Genomic DNA, 19,348 nt, shown 5'->3' with positions numbered 1-19,348 from the left:
TACAGGACAATCATTTTTTATCAACTGAAGATGCATACATGTTTATGCCTTGCATCCGGTCACAAGTTAATTCTTATTCTCTATGCAGGGGCGGATCTTGCAAAATGTATTTGGGGGGGGGGGTCCAAGCTTCGCTTAAAATTTACGGAGCATAAATCGTAGAGAAGCTATCCGTAATCCAGATGATATGAATGATTGTTTGGGGGGGGGGCTCTGGATCCGCCACTGTCTCTATGCGCTGTGCACTCTGGATTTTTTATTTTTCATTGAATCCTAGAAGTGTTAGTTCCGTATTTAGTCTTGAACTGTGCTCTAAAATTGTTTGCAGGCATTCGATTCATTGGCAAAGAAAATATTTCGTACTTTAAAACACTTTTAATGTTTGTCCAGTGGCTTAAGGGTGCCCAGGACAGGTACAGTAGCTAGGGAGTCCAGTATATGTGTTTGTATGACTCCTGCTTAAATCCTAGATTTGGTATGTAACCCGGTGGAAAATAATCTAGAAATGTGTTATTTTCATCTAACAGTTCTTCCAATTCAAATACCGGGCGATACCCAGCGATTGCCATAAATTCTCGACATGGTGGTATTTCTTCTATTCTTTGAATCGCGTCGGGTGATAGCGTTTGTTTCCATGACAACGCAGCTTTGGCCGAATCTCTTGATGTATCGAAAGGCCCCCCTGCATAGCTCTTTGTGTTTCTGTCAATCCATTTGGTGACGTTATCAGGCATGGGTAGATTTAGGAAGTCGTAGATATCAGATGCCATTTCGTGCGGGGATAGTGCAACGTCCTCGTACCGGACTGCTTTGTAACGATCCCGGAACACATCTGTCATCGACAATCCAACTATTAGATTCTCAAGAGCGACCTCACAATATTTAGACATGTTGCCGACAAATTCGTCTGTGAGATCATCAGTGTCGTAATGTTCTTTCTGTACCACTCTCCGGTCCATCCACGAGGGCGCTTTTCCGCGGGGATCCCGAATCAAATGAATCACGTGCACATTAAGTGTTGGGTCCCGCATCAGCGCCATCACATCGTTCAAATCGTACAGACGAATAGATTTAATGATAACATGTTTTCTTTGCTGGCACAAGTCCGTCAACATGTCGGTATTTATAATAGCACACCCGTTTACGTATGAACCATATTTATTTTTCCACTCCTCGGAACACAAATTCTTGGTCGTCAAGAGAGGAATTTCTCTGGTTCTTTTCCGCCAGTTACTTGTTTCTAAATCACTGGCATAACACTCCATCACATCATATGTAAAGTTGCACCTGAAAATGTTTTCAATCATTTGGATGTGTCTGGGGCGATATAAAGAGAAGGGTTCATCGAACTTACGCATGCACGTCACCAGTGTCCGCCCAGGCTCGTAAGAGTAAAAAAAATCTGAGTTGGAATTGAATAGTTCTGCCACGAACGACGAGCCTCCGCGAAATGATCCCATGAGAATAGCATGAACTTTTCTCTCGTGTTGTGGAAACTCCGTTGCTAAGTTGCGTGCAACTAGAATTTCGGGTTGTTCCAAATCTTGCAATCTGGCCGTTTCTAGCATCTCCGCCTCATCCTGTGTAACTGTTATCACCTCGTGTTCACTCGGAATTTCAACATCTACATAACCGCGACATAACTCCATCATTTCATCAATAGTCATTGGGATGTAAGAGACGCTGACATTTCTCTGACATCGCCATCGACACATTATCAGAAAAATGAGTACAAGTACGGCATTTTTCAGAGATCTACGAAAACGCATTGCAGTGATTGTTGTGTCGACATCTTTTTTTATTTAGTTTATTTCCGACCTCACTCAATTTGCATAGTTCGTGTCACAGCTGTCCAGTGGATTAACTTAGGGGCTTCTCATTTGAAAGCTGGGGTGCGCTCGAGGATTTTGTGAAAACAACAAATTCACGTCACGGTCGACTGTCCAATGTAGAATAGTTGGGGCAATTGTTTTAAAATAGTGACGTCACGCTTGTGCGAAAAATAATTTAAGCCAAAATGAGTGTGGACCGCCAGTTTCTATGTAGATGAGCGGGTACGCTGACTTTCAACTATTAATTCATCAATGTGATTTATTTGTTTGTTCGATGTTCTTTTAAAGTCTGCGGTATGTTAAAAAATAGTTTTGATAATGAAGTTGAATCAAATTCGTATAGTTGCAATCTATCGCCATGTGTTGTCAGGTCTATGCTACACCCAGTAACAATGGAAGCACATCACACCAGGTGTCACCAACTGTTCGGCTACTTGCAATGTAAAAAGTGCAAAACGTATTTTATTGCTTTCTAACATCACCACAGTGCCGTTTTATCGGCAGCCGTGACGCCATGTCCTATTTTAGTCGGCATCTGTGTAAAACGTTACCACGTGACGTGTTTGTCTAATAATTACGTCACAGATATTCAAATATCTAACATGCGGCAATATTTAATTTAATTTACGCGACGTTTCTGATTAAGAATTGATGAGCTGTTTCACAAACATATTCTAATCATTATAACATACTGGGAAACTGTTCTATCATGTAGGTGTCAGTAAATATCTAAAACATATACCTCCATGCCCTTATAGATGTAAATACACGCCGCCTAAAGACAGAAAGGCGTTCCTCTCAAACGGTAAAAATGCATGCCTGAGACTAGATCATGAAGTTGGGTGTCGGGTCACTGGCCTTTAACCATGTTCAGTTGTTGTTTCCATGTATCGTTAATGATTTTCTCGTAGAACGCGTGGAACCCACTTCGAAGTTTTTTCGTTGACACATATGGGACTTCCTTGTAAACATGTTGGCATTTCATTGTTTGTGCTTTTATCTATGTTAGTAAATGTGCATGTGTCGACAGAACTTTGTGTCGGACATTTCGAATTTTTTCATTGGTCATTTTAAAGTGGGGGTTTGGATGCGCAAAATAATAGTGTTTTTTTTTTTGTTTTTTTTTACAGGTCACTGCAGTACAAAAACTAATCAACATGTTGTATCCCCGGGTTCTAGGCTACATGTAAAATGTGATGTTCTGTTATCAACAATCTGTACCAGGACCACTATATTTAAGCTTATGCATTAAAAGTAATATGATGTTTACTTTAATGTCGACCCCATGCCGCTAGGTTGGAAACTCCCCTGTTTTGGATTATATGTAGTATCTATATATAATAAAAAAAAAAAAATTTTTTGTTCACCGTGTCGAATCCTTACCTCAGTGTTATTGTGTCGTATATTTGTATAGTACGTTTCACGTTAACCTGGTGTACAGTCACAATGATTCCGGGCACAACGCGATGAATTAAGCGTAGAATATGATAATTAAGAGCGCACAGATTTATAGAAGAGTGGTTATAGCGACATACAGCTGTTACCCGTATAGGTCATGCCTCTGTGTAAAGCAGAGCACCACGTTGCACATTTAGTGTGTCGTATCGACAGTGTTCAATTGTACCGTTGCCGAATATTTAACACTTATGGCTTTAGCACTTCTCTACGTGTATATCAAGTGTGCGAAGTTCTAGTCACAATACCAGAGAATGTTTACCCGTCGGAAGCGATAATAGGCAAATTAACTCTAAGGTGAGTAACGAGGTAGTATCGTCAATATAGTACGGGGAACCAATCACATCCATACTCGTCATGCGGTGTGGTAATTATATATTGTTTCTATCGTATTTTATATTTGCAGTTCCGTTCAGAATTTGAGCGACGTGGCTCCGCACATTGTTCTTTATTATAGAACATTTATTATAGATAAATATATTTTGGCGTCTCCATGTGATACACATCATGAACAGATTAATAGTGAATAAATCCACCAAATCATTATCCGAATCTTCTTGAACATATTTGTAACAAAAACGGGAGGTAATTGGGCTCGTTTCGATGGATTCAGTGATTTTAGTTTCCCAGCCACGGCAATTTTGCGAAAAACCGCGTACAACCTTGAACTTGGAATTGTCTATAGTTTAGCATCAATGTTTTTGACCACTAGTTATATGTGGCAATATCACGCCGAAAAATTAATTTTAAATTTGACAAATTCACAATCTTGCTGTGTTCACAGAGGTTTAACATCTAGGTTTGTGACCACTTGTTGTAAGTGGCAGTGTCACGACAAAAAATATGAATTCGAATTATTACAAATTCACAGTCTTGCTGTTTTCACCGTGACTGAGGTTATTAACCCTCAAACAGACTACACTCTAAATGAGGAACACTGCCATTAGGATGATAATTGTTTTCTGATTTTACACGACCTACACGTGAACTTTAATTTCTAATATGTATTAAATTGTTTTGTAAATACATAGTTTAGATGACAATGGAATTTAATGTGTTCAGATCGTTGGACGTACTTCCATAGTGGATATCACCAACAACAGCGTTAGCCGATGGGGGTCATTGTTTTGGGACCAACACATGACGAAAGGTCGCATAATGTTCTGATAATTCACCTATTACTTTGAACCTGTTGTATGTGTAGCATTTACCTCACATGGGAGCTTCGTTGCTTGAGGGCGCACCTTATAGGAGATGTATATTTATCCAAATTATTGTGGACTCCCGTGTGTAGTACAAATCATTTGACAATGTATTAAAGTAGAACTTTTACAAAGTCTTGTTTTAGCTTGAATATTAGTTTAGCTGTGTTGTATTTTGCTTAATTCAAAACGTAGCTACTTCAGCAAAAATGCTATTCGGATGTCGGCCATAATTAAGAATCTGTCAATGCATATATTGAGTCCCACCTTTCTCGGATTGTAACACTATATTAATTATGGTCATTGCCGCTTCATGTAGCACCAATGCGACCGACTATCAATTTTGTCAGTGCTAATAAATGTCTCGTACCTTTTGGCACGTTGTCTAACGAGTAATAATTTTATCATTTTCTCAATAGTTTGTTGGACCAGGATCCATCGTATTTATTATACACTCCAGCTCTTCAATAGGTGACCATGTCGCGGCGGCTGTGGAGACATATTACCATATTTTTCTCTATTGTATGTGCCCTATTTATTTTGAATCTCTTCGGGGAGTATTATAGCTTAAACGTGGATTTAAAACGCGTTCATGAACTTTCTAAAGAATGGGGAATGCCGTACGACTTGAACCTGATAAACAGACCTCTCATTGTCATGCAGACAGAGGGCGTTTTCATTGACGTCGGTTCCGGTGCGGGCGATGCCTTGATAAAGTTCTACAAGGGAAAAGTATATAAAGACGACCCTAACTTCAACATGGTGATGGATTATGATCCATGGAAGTGGAGGGTGTATGCCTTCGAGGCAGACCCTAAATACACCTCACAACTTGTCAAACTGGAAGAAAGATTTAAATTTTCACTGTATTCAAACATGGCGGCTTGGGTACATGACGAAGGTTTAATGTATCCGGTGAATAGGACAGGTGTGCCCTCACGGACACACAACCTCGTTCGCGAAAAAGAACACAACCCCGGATATATCTCTGCATTTAGCATCAACTTTCCTTTATGGCTTCGCGGATATGTCACTAAGAAAGATTTTGTGGTTGTTCGAATGAATCTGAGAGGCTTGGAATTTGAGGTTTTAGACAAGTTAGTGAGTGACTTGTCACTCTGTTTAATCGACCAACTGTATGTGGACTATTACCCGAAACTAGCTATCACAAAAGACCCAAGCATCCCCGCAGAAATTCCAGGATGGGTAACACGAATGTCAAGAATGGCGGATTGCAGTACAGAAATAGTTATGCAAAGTGAACACGTGTAGTTTCGATCATGGTCAGCACAGCCTGACAGAATACATATACAATGCACTTATCAATGTTTTTCCACCAGGAGTGGAGTGCACATCTTTAGCCCTTTCATATGGAATTTGACAGTGCTGTAAAAATGTCGCATCTTCCTACTCAGAGCCTGCACCAGAATAAGGGACATAACATTGATTTTCTCAAACAAAATAAACCTGTCCGTAAATTGTAACTTAATAGCCACGCAGAATAAATATTGACTCTTACCTGATACAGTAAATACTGAAAAAAATCTGATCTAATTTAGACGTCACGTGACATAAGCGTCCTATCGCCAGAGGGCGCTAAGTAGCTTTCTTATACTACCGAGTGCTACGTCGTGCTACGTACGTTTGCAAACTCTCTATAGGCAGATATCGAGATTTTACTATATCCGGTAATTTACTGTATAGGTCGGGAAACGCCGTATGTATACTCTTCGAAAAAAGAAACGCACACACTTCGTGGTATCCATACGAAGGATTGCATACAATTTCAATGTGGTTCGCACGTAAGACAAAAAACAGCTCTATAGAGGGAATGTGAAACTAATTCATTGTTTTATCATCAAACGTAAACGTAATCTTAGTTGTTTCTAGAATTTAGAACCTAGATAGTATTGTTTAAAATAATTAGATATACAATATTTTAAATGAGAATTTAGTAGCATCATTTATTTTTCATAATCAGTAAAACGTGTCCGGATTAGTTTTGTTATGGTAACGGTTGCTGTATAGTGATAATTGTTGTAGTAAGAAGTGATTTAAAGCGGGAGTGTCGTCATCTGCGCATGCGTCAGATGGCCGTTGCGTGTAATTGTTTACAAACAAGCGTCTACCCATGAACCTTTGCGTTTTTAGCGTGTGTTGTTATCGTCGCTTGGGACTCAATTCTGGCGCGTGCGCAGGTGGCGACCCCCCCTGCTTCAAATGATCCAAATATTATTGTTAGGCTGTTTATCCGCCTGTAACATTGTGATGTTGGTAGTATGAACCTGTCATATGACAACACCACTAATAACGCGATGCAAAATCTTGTAAATCAAGAGTTTTGGCGAATAACAATATATATACTAATAAATATATGATTTTTCTTTACATATAAACAATCAGCCAGTGAAAAAAAACACACAATGAAAATAAACTGATGTTATTCATTTTTATTATTGTTTTTTTTTTTTGTTCTCTTTCAATTTGTTGCATGAATAAGCGATAACGACACCGACGAGTACAGATACCCGGTTTCATAATATATCGATAGTATAATGTGACTATCTCTTTCTCTTAAAGGGCCGTGGTCGTCGCGCCGTGTCTTCTTCCATATGGGACTCATAGCCACGTACTAGTGTGTAAAATACATTGTTCGTTTGCATGAAATTCAAACACGCACAGCGCGACGACCGCCGCCCTTTAAACTGATCGATGTGCGACGGGACTGAGGTCGAAATTTATACATATAGTAAAGCCGATATCCACAAGGTGCTAAAGTAGTTTACTAATATGCAAAGTGGGCTAATTAGAATGCATACAAATCAAGTTTTTACATGTCAGGTCAAATGTCAACTTGTAGTTTGTACACATTAACCAGCTGTCAGTAAACTGATCGATGTGCGGCAGGACCGAAGTCGAAATTTAAATTTAAAGTAGTTTTTTTTACTATGCAAAGTAGGCTAATTAGAATGCAAATAAAGTTTGTATGTGTCAGGTCAATGTGAACTTGTGTGGTTTGTACACATTAACCAGTTGTCAGTATACTAGTATTGTAAAATACTTTATTTTAGCTGGAATTATTTTTCCTAAAAAGATTTTTTGGGTGTTTTGTATGGAATTTATTATCACTGATTTTTGATGAGTTGAATGTAAAATATAGGAAAAAAAGTATATTCGCTGGATTATTTTTACTGAATCATTCCTTCAGCGAAAATAGCGAAAATTAATTCCAAGCGAAAATAAAGTATTGTACAGTATATGCTGTTTCAATCTGCACTTGATCATTCATAAAAATCACACCTTCTAGAGACATAGCACATCTTTGATGTATATCAAAATGATGCACATGAGGGCAATGTTATTCAAATCGACTATTGTGTTTGATTGTTCACCCGGGGGAGGGGGCACTTTTAAAATTCATATAAGGATATGAGGCCCAACTTTTTATACCAATTTACAAGAAAAACAACCCTTACTAATATACACAAGTTCAAAATCATGGTAATATGAATCTATCCCTGGCACATATACCAACAAAGCAAAACACAACACAACCCTTTTGATTCCGGGGAATGTCCAATAGAAACCCCATGATCATTAAAAATATCAAAAAGCAACACCTTACCTGTTTTGAACATAATTGCCTCAAATGAATTTCCACGTAGAAAACTATAAGTACCCATCCTATAATTACATATTTTCACTATATGTATCTGACCAAAATTTCGAGATATGACAATCTTTTTACCATAGCAACCATTTTCATGATTGTTTGGCACATTTTTCCCATTTCTTCTGGATTTTATGAGCAACATCATAAAATAAAACCATGATAAAAGTTGAGGAAATAAACAATAAGGTTTAATGGCCAACAGAGATGCATACATGTATATTTAATAACAGCAATGAACAACGCTATTACTTTTTTGGGTGTGAATTACTCGGCTTCTTGCAACCAATCACTGTGCATGCATACCAAAAATAATTGAGTGCAGCAGCTGATATCATGGACTATGTTCTAATGTGATCTGATTGGTTGTTGAACATTAATCAGATGTAGTTTGGTAATGTAAACCATGACCTATAAACATTGGATTTTAAACGTAAATGTTCGACCATCTTTTAATCTTAATTCAATGTTATAGAGAACAAGACAAAATAGGAATAAAACAAAACTATTTTATTATACAAAATAGAAAATACAGTTTAACAACAAGGGGTTGACATTTGATTGACACAAGATGAAGATCCTGTTAAAAGTATGTGCTTAACTAGAAGTGCATGTACTTGGGGGGAAAATAAGACATTTTTGAGTCACACGAGCACAAACCAAAACAATCATTTTTCTACTTTTATTGTAGATGCACTTCCAAAAATGTAAATATGGCCAATTTGTACACACTGAGAGACAAAGCTGTATACAAATGCAGAAGTTTTCATGAGAATAATGTTAATCATATTCTTCATTTGTTTTATTATATTAGTTATATTTATGCATATAAAGGTGGAGTAACATGATAAATCAATACACGTTATTAGCCTTTCAACACCTTACCAACTGTAACCTTCCACAGTATAGTGCACTATACTGCCTACTTTTTCAACTAAATCATTCTTAAGATGGTCCATTTTACATCCATGTGGCTTAAAATGAAGTGAAAGATAATGTTTTGCACTTAAATGATGTGATTGTTTTGACTTGTCCATTGTGGCATGATTTTTAAATTGGTGTTCATCTTCCTAGCCCTACTCATAATTCAAAATTGTCTATCCTTCAGTACTTTCTATTGGAATTATTTGATACAATTTGCAGCATAATTTGAGTTGTATCTACATTTTACAATTGTCAGTTTATAATACTAGGAAAGAACGTACAAGTAATTCTTCACAATATAAATAATATAATGTTTAAAAGAAAAACACTTTTACTAAATATTATACACTATATATAAGAAATACTATAAGAATATATATCATAATTCCCTAAATACCATTCATCAAATAAGGTACAATTTACACGTAGTCCATTATATGCCACTCTATTAATACTGAGTTAGAGCCAGTACATTGTAATTTGCCTATTACCATTATGCAAATAAAATTAAAATGGTCTGAAATGCGATAGATTGTCTATGGTTTAAAAAACTATGGGCGGGTATTTCCTAATAATCAATCAATATTTTCATTGACTGCAGTTTCATCCAAATATTGTAAAGTACTTAATTTTTACTTTATTTTCACTGAAGGGATGAGTCAGTGAAAATAAAATTCAGTGAATATATCTTTTTTCTTATAGTATGAATTTAACAAATCAAAAATCAGTGAAAAAAAACTTCATATGAAACAGCTAAAATAGCTATTCTGCTAAAATGAAGAATTTTACAGTAATGAAATCAAGTCAATAATAAACCAAGATGAGATATTAAGACCATACCCAGGGTACAGTTGAGATATTAAGACCATACCCAGGGTACAGTTGAGATCTTAGGACCATATCCAGGGTACAGTTGAGATATTAGGACCATACCCAGGGTACAGTTGAGATCTTAGGACCATACCCAGGGTACAGTTGAGATCTTAGGACCATACCCAGGGTACAGTTGAGATATTAGGAGCATACCCTGGGTACAGTTGAGATATTAAGACCATACGCAGCGTACAGTTGAGATATTAAGACCATACCCAGGGTACAGTTGAGATCTTAGGACCATACCCAGGGTACAGTTGAGATCTTAGGACCATACCCAGGGTACAGTTGAGATATTAGGACCATACCCAGGGTACAGTTGAGATATTAGGACCATACCCAGGGTACAGTTGAGATATTAGGACCATACCCAGGGTACAGTTGAGATCTTAGGACCATACCCAGGGTACAGTTGAGATATTAGGACCATACCCTGGGTACAGTTGAGATATTAAGACCATACGCAGCGTACAGTTGAGATATTAAGACCATACGCAGCGTACAGTTGAGATATTAAGACCATACCCAGGGTACAGTTGAGATCTTAAGACCATACCCAGGGTACAGTTGAGATATTAGGAGCATACCCTGGGTACAGTTGAGATATTAGGAGCATACCCAGGGTACAGTTGAGATCTTAGGACCATACCCAGAGTACAGTTGAGATATTAGGAGCATACGCAGCGTACAGTTGAGATATTAGGACCATACCCAGAGTACAGTTGAGATATTAGGACCATACTCAGGGTACAGTTGAGATATTAGGAGCATACCCTGGGTACAGTTGAGATATTAGGACCATACCCAGGGTACAGTTGAGATCTTAAGACCATACCCAGAGTACAGTTGAGATATTAGGAGCATACCCTGGGTACAGTTGAGATATTAGGAGCATACCCTGGGTACAGTTGAGATATTAGGAGCATACCCAGGGTACAGTTGAGATCTTAGGACCATACCCAGGGTACAGTTGAGATCTTAGGACCATACCCAGGGTACAGTTGAGATCTTAGGACCATACCCAGGGTACAGTTGAGATATTAGGACCATACCCAGGGTACAGTTGAGATATTAGGAGCATACCCTGGGTACAGTTGAGATATTAAGACCATACGCAGCGTACAGTTGAGATATTAAGACCATACCCAGGGTACAGTTGAGATCTTAGGACCATATCCAGGGTACAGTTGAGATATTAGGACCATACCCAGGGTACAGTTGAGATCTTAGGACCATACCCAGGGTACAGTTGAGATCTTAGGACCATACCCAGGGTACAGTTGAGATATTAGGAGCATACCCTGGGTACAGTTGAGATATTAAGACCATACGCAGCGTACAGTTGAGATATTAAGACCATACCCAGGGTACAGTTGAGATCTTAGGACCATACCCAGGGTACAGTTGAGATCTTAGGACCATACCCAGGGTACAGTTGAGATATTAGGACCATACCCAGGGTACAGTTGAGATATTAGGACCATACCCAGGGTACAGTTGAGATATTAGGACCATACCCAGGGTACAGTTGAGATCTTAGGACCATACCCAGGGTACAGTTGAGATATTAGGACCATACCCTGGGTACAGTTGAGATATTAAGACCATACGCAGCGTACAGTTGAGATATTAAGACCATACGCAGCGTACAGTTGAGATATTAAGACCATACCCAGGGTACAGTTGAGATCTTAAGACCATACCCAGGGTACAGTTGAGATATTAGGAGCATACCCTGGGTACAGTTGAGATATTAGGAGCATACCCAGGGTACAGTTGAGATCTTAGGACCATACCCAGAGTACAGTTGAGATATTAGGAGCATACGCAGCGTACAGTTGAGATATTAGGACCATACCCAGAGTACAGTTGAGATATTAGGAGCATACCCTGGGTACAGTTGAGATATTAGGACCATACCCAGGGTACAGTTGAGATCTTAAGACCATACCCAGAGTACAGTTGAGATATTAGGAGCATACCCTGGGTACAGTTGAGATATTAGGAGCATACCCTGGGTACAGTTGAGATATTAGGAGCATACCCAGGGTACAGTTGAGATCTTAGGACCATACCCAGGGTACAGTTGAGATCTTAGGACCATACCCAGGGTACAGTTGAGATCTTAGGACCATACCCAGGGTACAGTTGAGATATTAGGACCATACCCAGGGTACAGTTGAGATATTAGGAGCATACCCTGGGTACAGTTGAGATATTAAGACCATACGCAGCGTACAGTTGAGATATTAAGACCATACCCAGGGTACAGTTGAGATCTTAGGACCATACCCAGGGTACAGTTGAGATATTAGGACCATACCCAGGGTACAGTTGAGATATTAGGAGCATACCCTGGGTACCGTTGAGATATTAAGACCATACGCAGCGTACAGTTGAGATATTAAGACCATACCCAGGGTACAGTTGAGATATTAAGACCATACGCAGCGTACAGTTGAGATATTAAGACCATACCCAGGGTACAGTTGAGATCTTAGGACCATACCCAGGGTACAGTTGAGATATTAGGAGCATACCCAGGGTACAGTTGAGATATTAGGACCATACCCAGGGTACAGTTGAGATATTAGGAGCATACGCAGCATACAGTTGAGATATTAAGACCATACCCAGGGTACAGTTGAGATCTTAGGACCATACCCAGGGTACAGTTGAGATATTAGGACCATACCCAGGGTACAGTTGAGATATTAGGAGCATATGCAGCGTACAGTTGAGATATTAAGACCATACCCAGGGTACAGTTGAGATATTAGGACCATACCCAGGGTACAGTTGAGATATTAGGAGCATACCCTGGGTACAGTTGAGATCTTAGGACCATACCCAGGGTACAGTTGAGATCTTAGGACCATACCCAGGGTACAGTTGAGATATTAGGACCATACCCAGGGTACAGTTGAGATATTAGGAGCATACCCTGGGTACAGTTGAGATATTAAGACCATACTCAGGGTACAGTTGAGATCTTAGGACCATACCCAGGGTATAGTTGAGATATTAAGACCATACCCAGGGTACAGTTGAGATATTAGGACCATACCCAGGGTACAGTTGAGATATTAGGAGCATACCCTGGGTACAGTTGAGATCTTAGGACCATACCCAGGGTACAGTTGAGATCTTAGGACCATACCCAGGGTACAGTTGAGATCTTAGGACCATACCCAGGGTACAGTTGAGATATTAGGACCATACTCAGGGTACAGTTGAGAAATTAGGAGCATACCCAGGGTACAGTTGAGATATTAGGACCATACCCAGGGTACAGTTGAGATCTTAGGACCATACCCAGGGTACAGTTGAGATATTAGGACCATACCCAGGGTACGGTTGAGATATTAGGAGCATACCCTGGGTACAGTTGAGATATTAAGACCATACGCAGTGTACAGTTGAGATATTAAGACCATACCCAGGGTACAGTTGAGATATTAGGACCATACCCAGGGTACGGTTGAGATATTAGGAGCATACCCTGGGTACAGTTGAGATATTAAGACCATACGCAGCGTACAGTTGAGATATTAAGACCATACCCAGGGTACAGTTGAGATATTAGGACCATACCCAGGGTACGGTTGAGATATTAGGAGCATACCCTGGGTACAGTTGAGATATTAAGACCATACGCAGCGTACAGTTGAGATATTAAGACCATACCCAGGGTACAGTTGAGATATTAGGACCATACCCAGGGTACAGTTGAGATATTAGGACCATACCCAGCGTACAGTTGAGTCTTGTATAGCATGAGCAACACATGATTAGTTGAATGCCATATAGTGAGTACAAGACAGGCTTTAACATATGAAATTTAAGACCTTGTATATGAAAATTCAGACTTAATTTTGAAAAAAATGTCTCTGCTCAGAAAAGTCTGCATTGGTGAATAGCAAGTTACTATTGCACATTTTTGAAATTTCACACATTTTTAAGACATTTCGATACTTCTGCAAAAACAAAAGACTGCGTATTCCAAATTTTTTTTTTAAACGTAAAAATGAAAAGAAGAAATTTCACGAATATAAGTATCTGTAGGAACATGGACACCTTTAGTGGAGCGGAATGGCACATAGATTTTTGGAATAAGGGGAGTGATGTATAGTGAAAGTGAATGGTCGTTATAAATTCTAGGATATAACAGCAAAATCTTGTGATGAAGACAGCTTGAAGGCCAGCTTATCATAATAATACATAAAACTACATGACCCATTTACATTGCAAAATAAACGAATAAGACTATGCACATGCTTCGACTGTTATTGAACATGAACAATCGGCACATATACAATGTATGTTGTTTTTAAATACTATGTTATGTGCTTCAAAAATGTTTTCAGTAAATCATAACTCAATGTTTTTAATCAACAACATTAATTAATGAATAATATCAATGATTACCTCAGTATACATTTTTATTAAGGTCACAAATTACTTCATTTACCAATTTTCAGTGGTTTTGGTGTTCAGTTAAAGAGGGGTATTCACTGTACACAAAACCTCCAAAAACTGAACATGTCTAGACACTGTCCAATTTTCTGAGTCCTTTTGGTGTTCGGTTAAGAGCAGTTTCTCTGTACACAAGACTTTTATGAACTGAACATGTCTAGAATAAGATCTGATCAATTCTTGATATCCAAATCAGATACAATTTTCTCTGCCCTTAAAAAATATGAAAATATGCAGGTTCGTTTTTTTGTTCAAGTAGGATTGTGATATGAGTTAATAGTTCAAAGATGATGGTACTTATACTTGAAGATTTTTTTTTTCACTGCAAGTTAGAAACATGAATGAGTAGTGTACGACAACCCTGTTGTTCAGAATCAGTCATACCTTCTGGTTAAAAACTATCAACAAGATATCAATTCGGGAGTCAGGAATTGTCAGTCTTTTCAATATTCAGTTACAACAACACATTTATCTAGAATCTGAATAATTTTCAATTTGTTAATCGGCGGTTTAGAGATTTCACTTTATATTGCCATATTAAGTGTTTTTGTAAAGATGCAATAGGAATAAGTGAGCACTTTTCTCATAGTTTTGTATTCAAAATAATTTATCAATTTAAAAATACTACTTTAAAATATTATACATTTATAACGGCGGGTTTGTTGTTCACCATTATCTGGTAGGATTAAGAATTGAATTTGTAGTTGATCGACAAACTGTGGTAAGTGTTTTCTCATCACTAATACAAAGCAAATTACAGATTATTACAGATCTTTCTCACCCTCAGGATTAAATGTTCACGCCACAGAAAATAGATAATATTTAGAGAATAATTCTTTGAATTTTATCCCTGTGTGTGCATTGGATTCTATAGTGACAAAAATTCTTCAAATCTCAAAAATGTGCTCGATGACATTGGATATTAAATATTCCAAGTTTTCCAACAATAATCATTTAATTTAGAAAATTTCCATATTGAAATTTTTTTTCTATTGCATCAACAGGGAAATTCTCTCATAATTCATTACCCTAGATTGGTAATGTAAAAAGGCTCATAGTAAAAAACTGCTTCAATAAATTTCACCAAAACTTTAAATATTTAGTTTCATAGGTGTAATTTTGAAAAAAAAGACAGTAAGACTCTTGCTCCATGCTAGTTACATATAAATTCTGCCTACATGCCATTGTTAGCCAAAACATATGAAAAGGAACAAACCTATCAAAGGTATAACTGAACAAACTCAAGATAATTTAATGCTGCAAAAATTACCCAAGATGTCCACATAGCATCCTTAATACTATAGCAGTACTGAACTCATCCATTCCTATCAGGTTGTCTTTCATAAATAAGTTAGAGTTCAGAAGATTCTTGGTGTGAAGTCACTCCATCATTTCAAGCTGAAAAAGAGAAATTCAGTAATAAGAACTTGACAATGAGAAATATCCATTGCTAATGACATTTACAAAACCATTCACATCATTATTAAATACACTTACCAAATCATTTGCATAATTATTCCTAATAACACTTAAATAACAAATCACCTGTATCATCATCATTCTTAACAACACTCACCAAATTATCCACATAATCATTTTTAATGACACTTACAAAATCATTTACATCATTATTAAATACACTTACCAAATCATTTGCATAATTATTCCTAATAACACTTAAATAACAAATCACCTGTATCATCATCATTCTTAACACTTACCAAATTATCCACATCATCATTTTTAATGACACTTACAAAACCATTCACATCATTATTAAATACACTTACCAAATCATTTGCATAATTATTCCTAATAACACTTAAATAACAAATCACCTGTATCATCATCATTCTTAACAACACTCACCAATTTATCCACATCATCATTTTTAATGACACTTACAAAACCATTCACATCATTATTAAATACACTTACCAAATCATTTGCATAATTATTCCTAATAACACTTAAATAACAAATCACCTGTATCATCATCATTCTTAACAACACTCACCAAATTATCCACATCATCATTTTTAATAACACTTACAAAACCATTCACATCATTATTAAATACACTTACCAAATCATTTGCATAATTATTCCTAATAACACTTAAATAACAAATCACCTGTATCATCATCATTCTTAACAACACTCACCAAATTATCCACATCATCATTTTTAATGACACTTACAAAACCATTCACATCATTATTAAATACACTTACCAAATCATTTGCATAATTATTCCTAATAACACTTAAATAACAAATCACCTGTATCATCATCATTCTTAACAACACTCACCAAATTATCCACATCATCATTTTTAATGACACTTACAAAATCATTCACATCATTATTAAATAGACTTACCAAATCATTTGCATAATTATCCACATCATTTTTAATAACACTTACAAAACCATTCACATCATTTATTAAATACACTTACCAAATCATTTGCATAATTATTCCTAATAACACTTAAATAACAAAACACTTGTATCATCATCATTCTTAACAACACTTACCAAATTATCCACATCATCATTTTTAATGACACTTACAAAATCATTTACATCATTAATACACTTACCAAATCATTTGCATAATTATTTCTAATAACACTTAAATAACAAATCACCTGTATCATCATCATTCTTAACAACACTCGCCAAATTATCCACATCATCATTTTTAATGACACTTACAAAAACATTTACATCATTATTAAATACACTTACCAAATCATTTGCATAATTATTCCTAATAACACTTAAATAACAAATCACCTGTATCATCATCATTCTTAACAACACTTACCAAATCATCCACATCATCATTCTTAACAACACTTACCAAATCATCCACATCATCATTCTTAACAACACTTACCAAATCATCTGCATCATCATCATTTTTAATCTCTGGCACTTCAACTTTCTTTTCCTCTCCTTTTAAAAACTAGAAAGAATATTAAGTAATTGATAAACTGATCTGAATTCATAGAAATCTTGATAAGTACATTTTACAGAAGGTTTACAACAATTATAAACCATACTGTTGTGGTTAGAATATTATATACCGCCACAATGCAAAAGACAGAGCAATGTTTAAAAGATTTTACCTACAACAATAAAGTAAACACAACATAGAGTCAGCTCATTACAACATGGATGGACTGAATATATGTACATAGAGTTTATGTACATCTTCTGATCGTCAGAAGACTTATAAGTCATTGTTGAGCTGGGCCCATAAAAAAGTGCATGTCACGTCATGCCACATGACTACACTACACTACACTACACTACACTACACTACACTACACACACAATTCAGTTAAAACTTTGTATTTGCTAATAATTCAAATATGTAAATTTGTCCTTGATGACCCAACTGAATCAGCAAAAGCTGAGTGGTTAGGATGCATAACTATGTTTACCTTCATGGCTTCTTCTTTTGTCACTCTGCTTTCACTAGATTGGCTGGAATCAATCAATGTAATCGACTCTGGAAAAGATAAATCATATCTGTAATTAGTCTACCATGTGGATATTATGAGAACACAACAAAGTGTCTGAGTCCATACTTTGTGGTATTGTTGTACAGTCAAACCTGTCTATAAAGGACAGTCAGTGGACTGAGCCAAACTGTCCTTTATAGACAGGTGGTCTTTATATGGAGGTGGCCTAATTTATTCATTCATTCAATCATGAATATTAATTAGGGCGGGAATTTTAAGGGAGATCATAAGCAAAACATAAAAACAAACCTACACATTGTACAATGAATAGGTCTTTTTTAATAAAAGTCACTCATTTTCATCTGGATAATTACACAGCTTTACTTTTTTACTACAAATTATATCATGTAAATTCACTGAAACCAAGTGATTCTGCCCATGGATTCATTGGTGTATTTAATGCATAAGAACGATTGTCAACGATCGGCCGCATTGGCGTTTCAGCTCAGTCTTTCACACTCTCGCCACGCAGTCTTATTCCCCAGTCTCTTACACATATTCCATCACAGGCGGCAATCAGTCCCATCGTTAGTATTGTCGATTGTACACTGTGACAAAATGCACAGGAAAAGTTGCCGTGTTTGAAAAAACAAACAAACAAGCATTAAAAATGAAGAAGCATTGGTAATAAACAAAATTTACCAAACTCATAACCATTGCTCCAACTCTCGGTGTTGAATCAGAAAGTCAAACGAACCGGAAATGAAACACGATGATCGTACACGCAATTTTACAGTTATTTGTTGCAAGCATCGACGTGTCAAAACTGCCCAAACGAAACGAATTTTCTCGATTGCGAATTATTGATATTACCTTTTATAAAAAAAAAGAGGATCAAAATAGAAAACATCTTTCGTTGAGAATAACCCTGAGATGACCCCTCAGTAACAATACGTTTTGCCCATGCGCTAGCTTCATTAGCATAATTTATAACGATCAACAACAGACAGTATGGCGGCCAAAATAGGTCAGATTTTGCAATCCCGCGAGGAAAACGAAATAAACGAATGTTTTATTATTTTGTTTGGATATTTCATGTCGACAAGGTAAATAAAACATCTCTCATTTAATAAAACTGGTTCATTTTTCTTTGTTTTCGAGGCGGGAGGAATTTGCTCTTCATGTGCGAGACAGTCCACAGAAGTGTCGTTGGCCGGCTGGAAATCGATAGTATAGTACCGATCGGAAACAAGCTAGTTTTTCATTTCAAACTTTGAATGAAACTGTTTTAATTTGTTGTTAAAATCTTTCCAGTCTCCAGACGTTACATTCAGATGATATTCAACTTTTTTTTTTACTTTTTCGCAACTTCACAAACCAAGTTGCGATGGTCACCCCTGTCTATTAGCCCTAAAGATTGCGTACTCGGTAATCTGAACGT

At 37.0% G+C, this 19,348-nt stretch overlaps 3 protein-coding genes across 3 annotated transcripts in view; 1 reads left to right on the top strand and 2 right to left on the bottom strand.

Annotated features, from left to right (window-relative positions):
* Nucleotides 1–280: 280 nt before the first annotated feature.
* Nucleotides 281–1,798, bottom strand: LOC102805897 (carbohydrate sulfotransferase 1-like). The gene has a single exon (XM_006817568.3). The coding sequence runs from the start codon at nt 1,767–1,769 to the stop codon at nt 423–425; it is 1,347 nt and encodes a 448-aa protein (XP_006817631.2). The 5' UTR covers nt 1,770–1,798; the 3' UTR covers nt 281–422.
* Nucleotides 1,799–3,371: 1,573 nt separating this feature from the next.
* LOC100379018 (uncharacterized) lies at nt 3,372–7,489 on the top strand. The gene is made up of 2 exons (XM_002735594.4): nt 3,372–3,584; nt 4,909–7,489. The coding sequence occupies exon 2, from the start codon at nt 4,967–4,969 to the stop codon at nt 5,759–5,761; it is 795 nt and encodes a 264-aa protein (XP_002735640.1). The 5' UTR covers nt 3,372–3,584; nt 4,909–4,966; the 3' UTR covers nt 5,762–7,489.
* A 7,521-nt stretch (nt 7,490–15,010) lies between these two features.
* LOC102807918 (DNA repair protein Ku80-like) overlaps nt 15,011–19,348 on the bottom strand; it is a 40,234-nt gene continuing 35,896 nt past the window's right edge. Inside the window, exons 18-20 of the mRNA XM_085507637.1 lie at nt 17,887–17,954; nt 17,337–17,405; nt 15,011–15,830 (exon numbers count right to left, since the gene is read on the bottom strand). Of these exons, the coding sequence (XP_085363763.1) occupies nt 15,813–15,830; nt 17,337–17,405; nt 17,887–17,954 (155 nt within the window). The 3' untranslated portion in view covers nt 15,011–15,812. The remainder of the gene's footprint in view (nt 15,831–17,336; nt 17,406–17,886; nt 17,955–19,348) is intronic.

This window comes from Saccoglossus kowalevskii, chromosome 14 (genome assembly GCF_978046115.1).
Source record: "Saccoglossus kowalevskii chromosome 14, keSacKowa6.1, whole genome shotgun sequence".
Lineage (NCBI taxonomy): Eukaryota > Metazoa > Hemichordata > Enteropneusta > Harrimaniidae > Saccoglossus > Saccoglossus kowalevskii.
The sequence above is the reverse complement of the archived record's forward strand: the minus strand, read 5'-3'. Positions and strand labels throughout refer to the sequence as shown.

Bases quoted from the DNA above. Each gene is read 5' to 3' on its own strand.
- LOC102805897 (XM_006817568.3), bottom strand. From the start codon at position 1,769: ATGCGTTTTCGTAGATCTCTGAAAAATGCCGTACTTGTACTCATTTTT.
- LOC100379018 (XM_002735594.4), top strand. From the start codon at position 4,967: ATGTCGCGGCGGCTGTGGAGACATATTACCATATTTTTCTCTATTGTA.